Below are 16,004 nucleotides of genomic sequence, written 5' to 3'. Positions count from 1 at the left end.
AATATATAAATAAAAGAGGAATAATATATTTTAAATAAAATTTTTAAAATGTGTACAACTGGAAGTATTAGTAAACACTTGTTTGTTTTTATTTTGTGGCGTAAAACATCAATGGTCATCAACACCATTAATTTTTTTTTTTTTTTTTATCTTTCTTCTGTTTGATATTTTATTTGTGACAATAAACCTTTCGATTTAAAAACTGAAATACCGATTTTATTGTTTTATCATTGTTTCTAAGGGTTTATGAAATACTCAGGTTTAAACCTAAGCTATTGAGGTGTGATGTGAAATATAGACATTCCTTGAAGATATGGCTAATTGTGCCACAAAGTGTTGTTGTTGAAGGTAAACACTTTAAGTGACATCATAGATGTTTACAGCAAGGAGTATGGGCATCCTAATAGCCAACCCGAATATATCATAATTTATTTAGATAGTATTTATTAGATAAATACTAACCATGAACCAGGCTCTTTAAATGTACTGTCAAATGGGAACCAAAAGAAACAGTCATTTTCCTGAGTGATTAGCCTCCTATTACATCATAGAAACCCTGGGTCATAACATGATGCTGAGTGAATCCCTTCATGTTATCTGAGCTCCCGCAAATTAAAAATGTCTGTTTAAAGACTACATCATACAGCCTGAGATATTCATTCATTCATTTAGACTTTCTTATTTCATATGTTGATATAAAATATTCATTCATCAATGAAATGGATACGCAAATGAAAAAATAAGAGTATAATAATGTTTTAAATAAATTAGAATAGATTGAAACTCATATATTAATTTAGAGATATTTTTTACTTTCAATAATTGTGTTGTTTTTTTTTCTTCAAAATTATTTGTACATTTTTTTCTCCTGGTTCTGATTTAGTAGTATCAATAACTTTGTTTTTTTAAAATTTTTTTCATTTCTTATTTAATTACATTAGGACCTTGGTAATTTAGATAATTGTTTATCTACATGACTCAGTAGTCTGACGCAAGGAGAAAAACAAAATTTTTCTTAATAGAATTATAACCTTCCATAATATGGAACATATCATATGGAAGATAGCAGGAGTTTTAGTTTTAGTTTTCAATAGTCTTTATTTGTTTTTCAGAATTTTATGGTTCTGATGATGTTACTTTATATTTAACGATTGTCTTCAGATGTCTTTTTTGAGGTGAATTGAGGTGGAAAACTTCAATAACTGCTTCCTGCATTTGTTAAAAAGTTATTATTTTGGAAGGCGGCTTAAATTAAATTATATTTTTAGTTCTTTATGAAGACTGTGGTGGGATAAGCTATGTTAGAATATTTGGGGATCCTGTTTGTCATTCTCATGAGTCCAGAATTTCTAAAGTGAAAATATTGTAGATTCTGACAATACAATTTAAAGTTTTACTGAAAATCCAATGTATTATTTACCATACAAATAGGAGCAGATTCTGCACTGTTGGTTGTATTTAGTCTACGTTTTCTTCCCCAACGGGACCCGTACTTCAAAAGTCTTGCAGATCCAGATTCTGGTGGCAAAACCTAAAAATTAATTTAATGATTCAGTAATTGATTCTTTTAAATAATTTGTTTATATTATTAGCTTATATTAATATTTCATGGATTAGTTTCCATAAAATAAAGTTATACCAATATAAATTGACATCTCTTAATTATTTTTATTGATCGTTTGCATTCTATTGTGCGGCTTCTAATGAGACTTACTTTCATCACAATCGGCAATAGCCTTGGCTGTTTTGGCCCTGGTTCAGGATTACCAATCAGGACTTCAGCAGCAACTTCTGCCTTTGCCTTTGTCATCTGTTCTCTTGCTGCATTTTGCTTAACTAATTGTCTAGAGAAAAAAAAAATCAAAATAATTTTAAAGAACAATTTTCTTTTATTTTCGGTTTTAATTAAAATCATTAAGAACAAATAATTATATTTATTTATCATCATTAAAGTAATTAGAACCCATTAAAAATAATAAGGAAGTTCAGATTACCTGGCCTTTTTCCTTAGGATCTCCTGTGCATTAGGATGGAATTTCAAAGCTTCATTGAGATCATCTTTATTTAGAACAAACAAATTGGAAAATCCGTTTGATCTGAAATTATATTGTATATAAATCACATTACTGAGCAACAAAGAGCAAGATGCACTAAGGCAGAAATATGATGGAAAATATGAAAAAATCTGTAAGAAAATTTCATAACCATAAGAATAATGATGATATGAAATCAGTAAAAAATAAATTAAATAGTAATAAGTGAATAATCATATAGGATTATAAGAAATGACATTATGACTTGACAAGTGAAACTGATGTGAACAAAATAAAATCTATTTCTTATCTACATTTCTTATCATAATACATGTCTTATAATTATTTATGTTATGTTCTATGTTATTACTGGCTTTACTTTTTGATCTATTTTTTTCTAGTTTTCTATCTATTATTATTTTTACTGTTTATCTATTTTTTTATTAATGTCATTTTTTGTCACATTTTCACCTCATTTTAGCCCCGAAGAAGGCCTGCAATGTGATCCAAAGCATCAAAATTCAATAAATAAAGGGTTGGCAAATAAGTCCTTTCGGTTTTTGTATTCATGTTTTGTTTATAATAAGTTACATTTTTCTGATTCAATTAATCCCAACAGAAGATTGTTTATCCTATTTGTAATTTGTAAATAGTTATATCTGTTGTCACTTGTTAAGATTAGGTCAGTATTGTGTTTGTGATCCAGCTGAGAAGATTGACGGAGATATCGTGCATTATAGGCATATTTTGCTTTATTACTTCAAAAAAGGAAAGCGAGCTGCAGAGGCACATAAAAAAATATGTGGGGTCTATGAGGATAATGTCTTAACAGAGCGCACATGCCAAAATTGGTTTGCCAAATTTTGAGCAGGGAATTTCAAAATAAATGATGCACCGCAACTTTGCCGCCCACAAGAAATTGAAACCATTGATGTTAAGGCGATAGTCGATCAAAATCCTTCCCAATCAGTGTGAGACATTACAGAGATCCTAGACATATCACATACAAGCGTAGAAAATCACTTGTGGAAGCTTGGCTACATTTGAGGCTAGGCTTGATGTTTGGGTCCCCCACTCTCTGACCGAAGCCAACTTGGCAACACTCACTTTCATTTGCGATTCACTGTGGAGACGTCAAGAAAATGATCCATTTCAGGAAGAAAAGAAATCAGGACAGGGGATAAAAAGTGGATTGTCTACCTTAATGTGGTGCAAAAAAATTCTTGGAGACCAGCAACAAACCATCTGGAACCACATCTAAAGCGGAATTGCACCCAACGAAGATAATGCTTTCTGTATGGTGGGATTTCAAGGGTGTGATTTTTTATGAGCTGTTGCCTCAAGATTTATTGATCGATTCTACTCTATACTGCTCACAATTAACAAAGTTAGATGAATCAATTCAAAGAAAACGCCCAGAACTGGCAAATAGTAAAGGTGTCTTCTTCCATCATGACAACGCCAGGGCTTACACTTAGTTAGTCACCCGGAATAAATTGTTAATCCTTGGATGGGATCTTTTGCCTCACCCTCCCTATTCACCGGACCTTGCTTCTAATGACTATCACTTATTCCAGTCTGTACAAAATTTCTTAAGAGAAAAACAGTTAGAAAACGAACAGGGTGTCAGGGAGCACTTTGATTACTTTTTCGCTAATAAACCACAGACATTCTATGAACATGGGATTATTCAGCTGTTGGAGAGATGGAGTAAGGTAATAGAAAATAATGGACATTATATTGTAAATTAAAATAAATATTATGTACAAAATATACTTAGTTTTTTTCCACCCAATAAAACCAATAATAAAGGACTTATTTTCCAACTCTATAATTTCTATTATTCTTTTACACCTTCCAGACTATCTCTATATTTACTGTAAACTTAACCATAAAATAGTTATCCCAAGTTAGTAACTTTTAATTTCCTTTCAACTAATCTTTGAACAAAATGAAATTTTTATTGTTTTATGTGTGGAATATAAAATAAATAACTTGGCTTCAATCCCCCTGAACATTGCTGTATCGTATATCTCAATGGACACCATCAAAATTCTAATTTTCATCGCCAGCCATAGGATAGTTCTCCCACCTATATTTTGATGTACATGTCAAATCTTTACTTGCCCGTTCAAATCTTTTTAAAACTTTGTTTATTAACAACCCTAAAAATCTCGTAAGCCCATTTAAACTGTCACAATGCAATTACTTCAATTGCGTTTACCAGATATATTCTGCAAATATAAATCTGTTATAGTTTTATAAATTCTGCATTTATCCATAGAATATCCCAATTTTTATTTTTCTCTTTGATTCTGTAATATGTATTCTTAAATTTAATCATTTATTTGTTTCTATTAAAATTGTTCTAATATATTTATTCCATTTGCTATTACTACAGAGATTTTTATTCATGGATTAAAAAATATCTAAAATTATAATTCCTTGCAAAGAACTTATTATTTTGTGTTCCAAAGATAAAATAATAAACATTTCATTTTGTACAAAGAATAGTTGAAAGGAAACTAGAAGTTACTAACTTAGGATAATTATTTTATGGTTAAAAAATGTGGTAGGACAAGTTCAAGACATAAACTGATACTGGTGACATATCTGGACATCCCAAAAAGTTTAGATATTTATCACCAATCATAAAAAAATATCCACGATAGTCTGTCTCAGAGGATGAAACAAGATTTATATATCCAGAATGAATAAACCTTTTTTTTTTATTTCTAGATTTCCTAGTACAAGAAATAGATGGAAAGATGTTTACATAAATTATTTCACTATTTTTGGTTTTTATTTAAGATTTGAATCAGTTTAAGTCATGTAAATTTTGAAGTGTATAGTAGTCAGTGATGATGATCATAATTTTAAATTTGGTTTTAGTAATCCAACTGGTACTTATTTATTCAAGTTAATATTCAACTATTCCAAAAAAATAATTCTCTTAAAAAAAAGCTCATTCAGATTCCTTTAGAATTCTGAAAACAAAACAGATTCACATAGCACAAAGACATGAGATCTTATGTTTACTTAAGGCTTTGATTTAATTAACTGTGGGGGTGATAAAATTAATAAATTATCAAGCACCTAACATCAGCTGTTCTTCTATTCCCTCCTGAAACTTGAAGAAGACTTATTTCTCCAAAAACTGAACCTTCAGTAAGTGTAGCAAGAACCTCAATTCCATCTATACCAGTCACTACTTGTACTTGTCCAGATTTTACAATGTACATTTCGCGTCCTACTTCACCCTAAAAAATAAAATAATTACCTAAAATCAAACAAAATAAATTAATAAGAATATTAATAAAGGACAAGTTTTTCTATTTGTATTAAACAAATTAAGAGACCCTATGAAACATATTGCAGGGATTTTTAAACCACTTTGACAATTTATGGGGGTAAGAACTACTTACTGTTATAACATTTAAATTGATCCACTTCTACAGGAGATAAAAAATATATATAACTTTTTCTACATTATAGGGGATATATTTATTCACACCATGATTGTCTTTAACTGTTAGCATTCCCCACATTTAGTTATTAGCTGTTGATTCATAAAGTGGAGTATGAAAATAAAGAGATTTTTTAAAAAAATTTTTGATTTTTAAGTTCTAATATATGTATATATATATTTTTTTTTAAAGAATGCAAAGTTAAAATAATTTTAAAACGTTTTCAAAATTCAAGTAACCCACCAGAAAATAAAAACGGATTCATAAAAATTGATGTAGCTTCAGAACCACACATTTTATATTTAAATAAAGTAGCAAAGGTACAAACATAATTACCATGCCGAAAATCATAAGGCAACTTGCTTATGCATTATGCATAACTTATATCCAATATGCTTATGCAACTTGCATAACTTGCCTTATAAAGTTGTGGAAATTGAGAAAATAGAATCTGGGGAATAACCATAGACATGAACTGCATCTTCATTCATTGTACCATTGTATGTACCGAAATATGTTGCAACTGAAGAAATATTAACTAAATCATAAGCAATGAACTGTTTTCTAGTTTCAAGAAATGATAGCCTAAAAATATAAAATTTAAAATCCCTATATTCCATTTTGAAGGTTACTGTTAGCTAAACTAATGACCTGACTGAAGTGACGATAATCCAGAATAAGAAAGATGTGCATAATGGTCGGAAATGTATTAGATTCATTTGGTAAGAAGAAGAGGAATTAAGGGGAGTCCTTAAGACTGCATTATCATTACCAAGACATGATAATTTGGTTCCTGAATTTTTTTAATATAAAGCTATAAAAATAGCAGATATTATTGCAGATGTTCAGAATCACTTCATTAGTTCAATTTATTTACTTAAATGTTTCTCAACTAATGAAGCATTTAAATGTTTGAAAATGTTTTACCTTTCGGCAGATGTAATCACCTGGCAGATACAAAACGGGACGAAGCTTTAGTACAAGCTCTCGAAGTAATGCTTCATCACAGTCTTTGAAAAGTTGAACTTTATTCAATGTTGAAATGTGAACATTTATGGCAACATCTGTTTTCATCTTATGTGGAAGGTTATCTAAAACTCTTGATTCATCTGAAAATATTAAACGATTGTTTCGCTTCTTCATGGGAAAGGTATACTTTAAATGAAGTTCATTTAGAAATAGAAAGTTTAAGTTGAAACCAATGCATAGAAAATGTTAGAATACAATAAACAAAATAACCGAAACATTTTGCTCAAAATATACTAAATAAAAAATTATTAAGTATATTATTGCAATTCTAAAGTGACTGTGGCTTAAAAATACAATTATGTACAATCAGTCAAAAGAAATATTTAACAACTGTTTGATAAGTACTAAAAATTTAATTTAGGAAAATTAAAGTATTTATACAAACCCAAAGTATGCTGTTGTTCCCAGGTGTAAGAAAACCAAGTTTTTACTCTTTCAATTTGCTTTTGTGGAAGATTTAACTTCCTTAAATGATGCAGAGTTTCATCCATAAGTTTCCTGTATTCAGTCTGAGATCTTGTAGCAGTAGCTATGATATCTCTTATCTGTGTGATCAAATTCAAATTTTTTAATTAAAAAAAATCATCTATTAAATGGAAAATTAGTTCATTATTAAAAGGAGTTAAGATAATTGTATTAACTATTTATTATTTATAAAATCAAAGGAATTATTAGTGTTATTATAAAACTCTTCATTTTGGTTTTTGAAAATTTTATCTTTGATTTTTCTCGATTGTTTCTTAAAGTCGTGATTGCTGAGTAATATATCCTTTACTATACTTCTTAGGATTATTTTTTTCCGTAAATGGCAATTCTGTTTATCTACTTCATTATTATTATTGTTTCCATACATCATTGATATATATTTTTTTTTTATTAATCTTCTCATTTCCACTCTGGTTAGTAAAGTTTAACCTCTAGGTAGGTGGACCAACAGACCCAATTGTCAGAATTAGTGCCCTCTATTCCCATACCTGTATCTGTTGATGTATCTTGATAAATATAAATCTTGCTAAACCATATACTATTGGTTGAAGAGAAAAAAAAAATCTGTAAATTATTAATTTATTTATTTTTATTTTAAAGATAAATTTAGCCATAAATAATACCTGTCCAATGAGGATAGCAAATACGAATACTCCCATTAACCATGAGACAGTCATAAATAAGTACTCTGCTTCGTTCTCTGGACGAGGATTTTTCCCGATTGATGTAGCGGTTTTTACAGCAAAATAAAAACACCTGATATACCTGGAAATAACTTTACATTGTATCAATCTTAATGTTAATTGATATTAAATATATAAATATTAAAAATGTTATACTTACGCATTCCCCACACCATTGAAGACCCAATGGTTAGATGCTATTCCTTCATTTTCAGAAACCCAATAGTAGGCACAAGCATTGATGTGGACAAGATAAAGCATGTATGTTAATGTCCTGGCTATTCGAACTATGTAAGGCGATGGAGAAAACTTATCAAAATGATTGAAAAACTCCCAAAAGCTGTGTATCTGGAATTTCATTAAAAGATATTGAATTTTTTGCAAAATTGGTAAGAAGTTGATATAATTTCTTCAGATTACTGATATTTTTTAATTTAATGGGAGTATATATAATTTAAACTAATATATATCTTGGTTAAATTCAATAATATCTTTGCGTTATTACTAATAAAAGTAGAAAGACATTTTTTGAAAAATTTGTATACTGGTTTCAGTTGAAGCTATATTTATATAATCCATACAATAATAAAAACTATAAATTAAAATTTGGTTAGAGAAACTTGTGAAAAATGAGTCATTACATCCAAAGGCATACCTAGGATAAAAACAAAGGGGGCAAGCTATAGTCCATCAGGTTTATATATAATTGTTGCAGTGATTTATTAGTTATTAGAATTAGTATTTGCTTGAAAACAAAATTCAAGTTTTATTGAATTAATAATTTTTTCACTTCTTGGGGGAGTGGAGAGCTGGTCTACATCGCTACTTTGCTTTAAAGTGCTATGTTTGAAAAAAAAGTTTTGGTTTTATTTTGAATTGGGTGAATTTCAAAGGTAGTACTGCAGGCTGGGGTAACTTTCTCTAGTGGACTGCCTGTTTATAGTACCAAAGCTGTTAATGTCACAAATCAACCACAATCTAATATGTCGGATATAAAATAATTTGTTTTTTGTCAGATGTGCCAATATCAACACACAAAAAGGGATATAAAATAATTTTATTAATTGAATATTACCTTTAAAAGTCGTGGTACTCGAAGAAGAGGATAATTGGGGCCCAAATAAAAATATAATAGATCCAGTGGGGTCAATGATAGAACATCTACCTAAAAAAATTCAATCATATTAACATTTATATTGTTATTAATAACGCTACATTAATAGGTTATAAGTAAATAATTTTAAAATTAATAAAAATAACATTGTTGGGACCTTATTTGTGATGAGGATTTAGTAATAGAGTTAGTGCCTCTGAACATAAACCCACTCAAACATGGTTTTGATTTCCGGGACCCTTAAACATTTTTCCTGGTTGGTTGGTCATGAGGGTGGGGGGAATTCACTTGTTTAACTATATGGGAAGTTACTTGAATGTAAATATTTTAGTCTGGTTTGTTAGTTAATAATTATGAATGTATAAATATTAGATAACTGTTTTTACAATTAAAAATATGGCAGCCACAAGTTCTCTTCTTTTTTAAATAATGATGCCAAAAGTCAAGTGTAAACATTTAAGTATTACGTTTGCATGATGAATATGATTTTTTCTTAGTTAAATTAATTTATTAAAGTTCTTCATGGTCATTTTTTTATTGCTGTTCTTTACCATTCTACTTGTATATTCCTTATCCATTGTTGGAACAACAGTTTGATTATATTAATCTCCATAATAATCACTTACAATAATTAATTAATTATTTGACAACCTTTCCTTGGTATTCTATAATTTGTGTTGTCCTTCCAGGGAACTTTTTCAGAAAGACTGATGAAGTAAGAATGGAATTTTAGGAAGGAGGTGAATATATTCTCATAAAGAAATGAGACTGATATCTGACAAAGTAATTTTAATAAAATAATCAATTGAAACTTAAGAATAAAAGTTTCAATTATTTACATTAATGTTTTGTACTTACTATAAATTCTGACTTTCCCAGATAATTTCCCCTGGTGAGTTTAGTATCTCTTACCCAGAAACCACCTTGTAGAAACATCACACGAGGTTTGACAACAGCCATGTCAAGGAGATATATAAAGTCCATGCTAAGATCAAGAGCTAACCATGTTGGTGTGTTTTCAGCTGATTGGTATGGAAAAGTTGTTCGTAAGGGAATGACGAAACAATTGTATAAATAGCTTAATGTCACTACACTTAGCCATGTCACATATAGGCAACCTGTAAATACATATGTGCGTTAACCACGTTACTCTGGCACCAATTATAAACTGATTGTAAAATAAGAATTAAATAAATACAGCTTAATCTTTATAGTCTAACATTTTTTAATCCAAAATGTTCTTTAATCTGACAAGCTCATGACTTCTAGGGGAAAAATTATTTGAAAGCTCATAGTAGGGGAAGTGGTGAAGTGGAAGAAAGTGAGTTGTTATTCAGTCACAAAATGTTAGCTCATTATTGCCAAGTAACTCCAATAATGGTTATAGCATTTTCATGATATAGAAGTATTAATAAAACAGATTTAACTTTGCATGTATTACCTATTGCCCACAACTGTGTGGCAGATTGTAATATCTATGAATAAATAAATCTATCAAATAAAAAAAACAAAAAAAAACTTTGCATTCCGACATTGATTCTTTATTCACATTGTATAAATGTGACAATCAGTAGTCCGAAATATTTGTTAATCCAACAGGTTGTTGTTCCGATTATCTAGATTATACTGCAGATAAAATGCAATAATATTATTTGAAACTACACTTACTTTGAGGTTCAACAATTGCTTTAGAATTTCCACCTTCTGGTTCTGGTGTCCATTCCTTTGACATTGATGCCATTAATTGTCTTTCTTCCTCAGCCGACACCCGAGTATTCACTTCTTCTGTAAGGAAGGCAACTGTAGCAGAGATTATTATGGACTAGTAAAAGCAAGGTTTTTAAGCATACTAGCTATCATGCTTTGCCCGTTTTCTAAATAGATCTAAGAAATCATTGTATGATCTTTCTATTTCAAGAATTACATTATTACAAACTAGTTGAACTACCCTGTACTATCTGATATTTTAAAAATTTTTATTGTATCAATGATCATCAAGATTTGTCACTAAATGCTATAGATCAAATGCTATAGGATACTATCTGATACTTTGTGTTTTAAAAAATTAATCCTTGTTCTAAGATGAAAATTAAGAACTTGAGCATAAATTAACTAAGTTTAACTTGCTAATAAAGAAAACATCTGGATTTATCAATTCTACCAAAAATAAGAAGGTACAAATTTGTTTCATTTTATATTTACTTTTTTATGAAACTCAGTCTTTTTATTCATTTACTAATCAATAAAGTCTTGGAAGGAACTTTAATACTATATATTTGGTAAATAAATGAAAGATGTGTTATAAAACTGACTAATTCTTAAAAATAAAAATGATTAAATCATGTGAAATTAAAAATTTCTTGAAGCATGACTGAGTGAGTATAATTTGTGCACCTTCATTCTTGATCACATATTAAACAACCATTATGGTTATAATTATGAGTGATTCACAGAATATTTATTGGGGATAATGATTCTTGAGCTTATAATTAGTATCTTGCATTATACTTTCATCGAAGTGATCTTCAAAGAAATATAATTTATTATTTAGATAACAGTTTGAACCAATTTCTTGATTTATTAATAATTCTTGAGTTTAGTTAGGTTTTCTTTTTTTTTTTTTTTTTTAAATTTATGATATAATATTGTGAAACAGAGCTATTATTTTTTTAAAAATGTATTTTATGTATAATAAATGAGGCTATGGCAGCTTATAGTGTTAAAATGTCTCCTTATCAACCTCGAGTTGAAAGCCCTGCTGGTCCGAATCTGGTTTCATTTCATGGTGGACCTACTGCATAAATCGCAACCTTCCCAATCTGGTAAGAAAAGGTTGACAATGAAGGATAACCACCTCCTATGCCAGAAATGGCCAAATAGGTGAAAATAAAACAATTTTTTTTAAATTCCAAAATAATGATGTTTAAATAATCTTAATTTAGAAGTCCTCCATAAATTTTGAATCACACCATTTATATTCAGTCATTATAGTTATTTTATGATTAATGAACTAGATGTCTTGATAATTGATAATTAACCATTAGTTCACTCTACTAATACATCTCAAGCTGCTCTATTAGCCAGAAAGTGCTGTGTAATGTTTAGTAATAAAGAGCCTGGCTATTAGGCAATTGTCAGCCTTCTCAGCATCATATAGCTACTCCTTGGGATTATTATGTTTTTATATTGCCACTAAAAAATAAATAGTTTCTTATATTTTATTTTTTTGAAAAAACAAAACAATTTTATTGTGCTATTTGTAGTTAAAAAATAATAAACCTCGTAATTCGGCTAAATTTGTTAAAACAACCTCCAATTCAAATCCTTACTGTCACAAGATGTTTTCTCTTGAGGTATACTCAGTTTGAAATTTGCTCTTATATGGAAGAACTGTCCATAGAACATGAGAATGGTAGAGGCATTATTCATTACTACTATTTGGTCTCTCATAGTGAATTCACCAAGTTTAGCATCCTTTTTGTCCATTGTATTGGGGCTTCACTTGGTTCCAGTTGTTTTTATTTGAGCTGATTGTGCCCTGAGAAATTGTGTGATAGTTTATTGTGAGATGTCTTATTTATTTTACTTCTTCTCTTAGGTAGTAACTGTAGGTATTGCGGCTTATTTGTAATATTTGGTTGGTACGACATTATGGTTGTAACTGGTTGTTGAGAGAGAAGTGATGTCTAGAGTATCAAATGTCACTCTTCATTTTTGTGTATTTTTTGCATGTTCTCAGTAGAAAACTATTCCTGCTATTAATAAATAAGTTCCTTAAGTGTTGTATTTGTTTATCTTTAATACTTTTAAAAGGAACAGTACTCTCAAGTCAGGTTCTGGTTCCAATCCAATATAGTGGTGTTGACTTACATTTCATGATGGGTTCATAGAAGATATCCACCTTCCCTACTCACATTGAATAGAGTTATCCTGTAGGATAGCGTCATTGCTCCACTAGTTGAATTATTTAAGGCCATTATACTAAATATACAACAAACAAGCTTAGTCATTTTGATCAGTAGGAAGTCATTTTATGAGATCAGCTTGCGAATGCCCTTCCACCTAAGTCAGTTGATTCAATATATTGGGTTGTAAAATAAGTTCGTAGCGTTTTTCAATATTTCAATTAATCCTCTCTGTGTTTATAAAATCATGTTTACTTGGTCAATAATGTTTACATAGTCTAAAAAAGGAAAGGATTAGTTAAGGTGCTTCAATGTGGTCTTCAAGGTGAGCATCAAATTCAACCGAGATTTCTTATCTTTAAGTGGTATTTTGCTTGCTCATAATGGAAGAGAAAAAAATCATTTTCGTCATTTAATGATTTTTTATTTCTGAAAAGGAAAATCTGCTGCACAGACGGTTAATAAACTTTGTAGTGTGTGTGGCGATGATGGCTTAAGAGAAAGTACCATTCCTAAGTGGTTTGCTCGGTTCAGAACCGGAAATTGACTTCAAAGACGCAAAGCGCTCGGGTCGTCCTTCAACTGTTGATGATGACCAAATTCAAACATTGCTCACAGGCAACCCTCACTCTATGACACGGGATACAGCAGAAACGCTTAACGTATCTCATGCAAGCGTCAAGTTGAGCAAAAGCGTCCAACATCGGCTAATAGCAAAGGCATAGTTTTCCATCACGATAACGCCCGTCCTCACGTGCCTTTGCAGACTCGGCAGAAATTATTGGAATTTGGCTGGGATGCGATTTCCACCCACCCTATTCACCAGACCTTGCCCCAACAGATTTTCACTTATTTCGGTCCTTCAAAACTCTCTTAACGGGAAACACTATAATCTGCTTGAGGTCTGCAAAACGCACATAGAGTAGTTCATTGCGCGAAAGTCGGAGAAGTTCTGGGAGGTCGGAATTAAAAAATTACCTGAAAGATGGCGACACGTAATAGATCAAAATGGTTCATGTATAATTGATTAAAAATATTTACAAGAATCTGAAGTTTTTATTGACATCACCAGTAAAAAATGCTACGAACTTATTTTACAACCCAATACCATCCATTGTCTTATTACGGCCTCTACGATTTCTTCGCTATTTAGAATATCAAAAGGTTTTTCCTTCGAGCCACTCAATTTTTATTGATTTAAACAGTTTTGTGCAAATCACAATGCATAAAAACGTAATTACGCGGAAGGTAATTAGTAAACGTAATTAAAGAGGTAATCTTTAAATAAATTATAGTTTTGTTGGATCTTTTTCGGGAGTGCTTTTTCCTAAAGATATATAAAATGTAACAACTGGACCTATGCGAGGTCTGCGACCTACGATCGAATGCAAATTGTCCCATTTGGATCAAAATACTTAGTGTGAATTGCTAATGGCCCACCGCGCTCCTTAGGATAGGATAGGAAGCATCTTGCTTCCATATCGGATGCTATTAGTCTGTTCCATCAGAGGGGCGTAGGAACAGGGGTGCAAAAGGAGCTTACCCGGGACCTAGAAGCTCCAGTGGCCCCCGATGTCATAGGTTCAATTTGGTTTTCCTATAAATATAACAGTAATTATGCAATGAGAAGAGGATGAAACAAATAATTGTAGATTTTAGATTAGTGATAGGCGAGTCTGTCGTACTAAGTTTCAATTATTTGCCTTTCTATCAAATCATACTTTCAATATAATGCAATTTATTACTGTACTTATCTCTATTGAAATAGACTACACAACCTAACGAAAATCAAAGAAAAAAAATTGTTAAGTTTAAAGAGGTTACTAATACGTAACCTAAATAAAAATTGTTATGGACCCTTCAGACCCATTTGTTGAGCTAAGTGATGATTTATGTTTCCATTAAGGACTACTCTCTGAAAACATGTAATTTTATTATCGTAGTACTATAACGTTTTATTCATTCGTTTTTATTCCAGACCAGTAACAAAAACTACTTAACAATTTTTGCGTAATTTATTTAACTTTTTTGCCAACTCATGCGTATTCTCTCCACATTTAGTCGGACATATTTCATGCAATATTCTCAAGCACATGATTTTGACATTTAGCTTTAAAAATTGTCTCTATATCTCATAAGGGTGAATATGGAGCTATGGTTATCTCCAAATACATATTTTTTATGCATTCAACAAATCGTTACTATGGCCACAACTCCCAGAAAACAGAATGGTAGCCTTTATTTGTACAATATTTCATGAATTATATATATTTATGATAGATTTGAATACTTGCCGGCCATTATCCATTTAAAGCTCCTTAATAAAAATATTTGCAGCGTTAGCCTGATGATGACAAAGAAATAATTTGGCCCGGAGCAAATTGATTTGCTGTTAAATTGCTGGGAGTAGGCAGTAAACAATAACAGGCCAATCATTATTGTAGCCCGGGATGAAAGGCCTGCAAAGGTAGGTAACGGTGCCAACCCTGACAGGAATAATAAACGAAGCGTATAATCCAATTATCAGGAGTATGGAAATCGTTTTGCGGTGGCGCTAGAATCCTGCATGAACTTAATGAAGAGGCTCCGACACCAGGCGGTTGGCAGTTATTGTTCGACTCCGGAGCCATTGGTGAATGGCTACGTCCATCCAGAGACAATATTCAGCCGGCTAACGGTGATCTTTGATTACAACGGAACTTCTCTTGTCAGGAAGTAGAGATGGTTCACGAAGTTCGTTATCCGTCACGTATCAATTGTCATAAGAGCAGATCTAATAGCTATAACTGACTATCGCTTATCTTCTGAAATGGACCCCTTTAGTAGAATAGTAGGCTAAAGAATAATACCGCAACTACTCAAGTAAGGCCGTGAATCAATCGTTGGGATGATATCCACGATCTTATCACCGTAGATATTGTTCTCTTGACAGGTCTTACGATAGCCATCTATTAACGAGTGTCAGCTTTTTTTCAGATGATGTCTCCGGCTAAATGGACTATAACTATACCGTTGCTCATGTGTTGAGTGAAAATAATGGCTGAGCTCTACGATGCCTTGGTAAATTGATTTTAAGTTATCACAACATCAAAAATGCAGAAAACAAAAAACAATTCATTTTTCAAATAATATAATTGAAAAACATAAGGAATATAAATCAATTAAAAAAAAAAAATATGTAAATGATAGTTTGTCCCAATAATGTTTGATCTCCTCTGACAAAGATCGAGTAAGATCTTTTAAGTTTGCTGTATTTCTTGAGTAAGTATAACTTGATGGCAGTGATC

The 16,004-nt window shown here is 30.8% G+C and overlaps 1 protein-coding gene across 1 annotated transcript in view; it reads right to left on the bottom strand.

Moving 5' to 3' along the window:
- Nucleotides 1-16,004, bottom strand: part of CngB (Cyclic nucleotide-gated ion channel subunit B) — a gene marked incomplete at its 5' end in the record, with an annotated part of 25,324 nt that overhangs the window by 1,256 nt on the left and 8,064 nt on the right. The window contains 11 exon segments of the mRNA XM_067046436.1: nucleotides 1,421-1,531; nucleotides 1,715-1,844; nucleotides 1,995-2,096; nucleotides 5,130-5,293; nucleotides 6,428-6,609; nucleotides 6,915-7,074; nucleotides 7,639-7,780; nucleotides 7,859-8,046; nucleotides 8,774-8,863; nucleotides 9,671-9,930; nucleotides 10,481-10,597. Of these exon segments, the coding sequence (XP_066902537.1) occupies nucleotides 1,421-1,531; nucleotides 1,715-1,844; nucleotides 1,995-2,096; nucleotides 5,130-5,293; nucleotides 6,428-6,609; nucleotides 6,915-7,074; nucleotides 7,639-7,780; nucleotides 7,859-8,046; nucleotides 8,774-8,863; nucleotides 9,671-9,930; nucleotides 10,481-10,597 (1,646 nt within the window).

Source organism: Halyomorpha halys, unplaced genomic scaffold (genome assembly GCF_000696795.3).
Source record: "Halyomorpha halys isolate HHAL.00 unplaced genomic scaffold, Hhal_1.1 Scaffold95.1, whole genome shotgun sequence".
NCBI lineage: Eukaryota > Metazoa > Arthropoda > Insecta > Hemiptera > Pentatomidae > Halyomorpha > Halyomorpha halys.
This window is presented reverse-complemented; position numbering and strand designations above follow the sequence as displayed.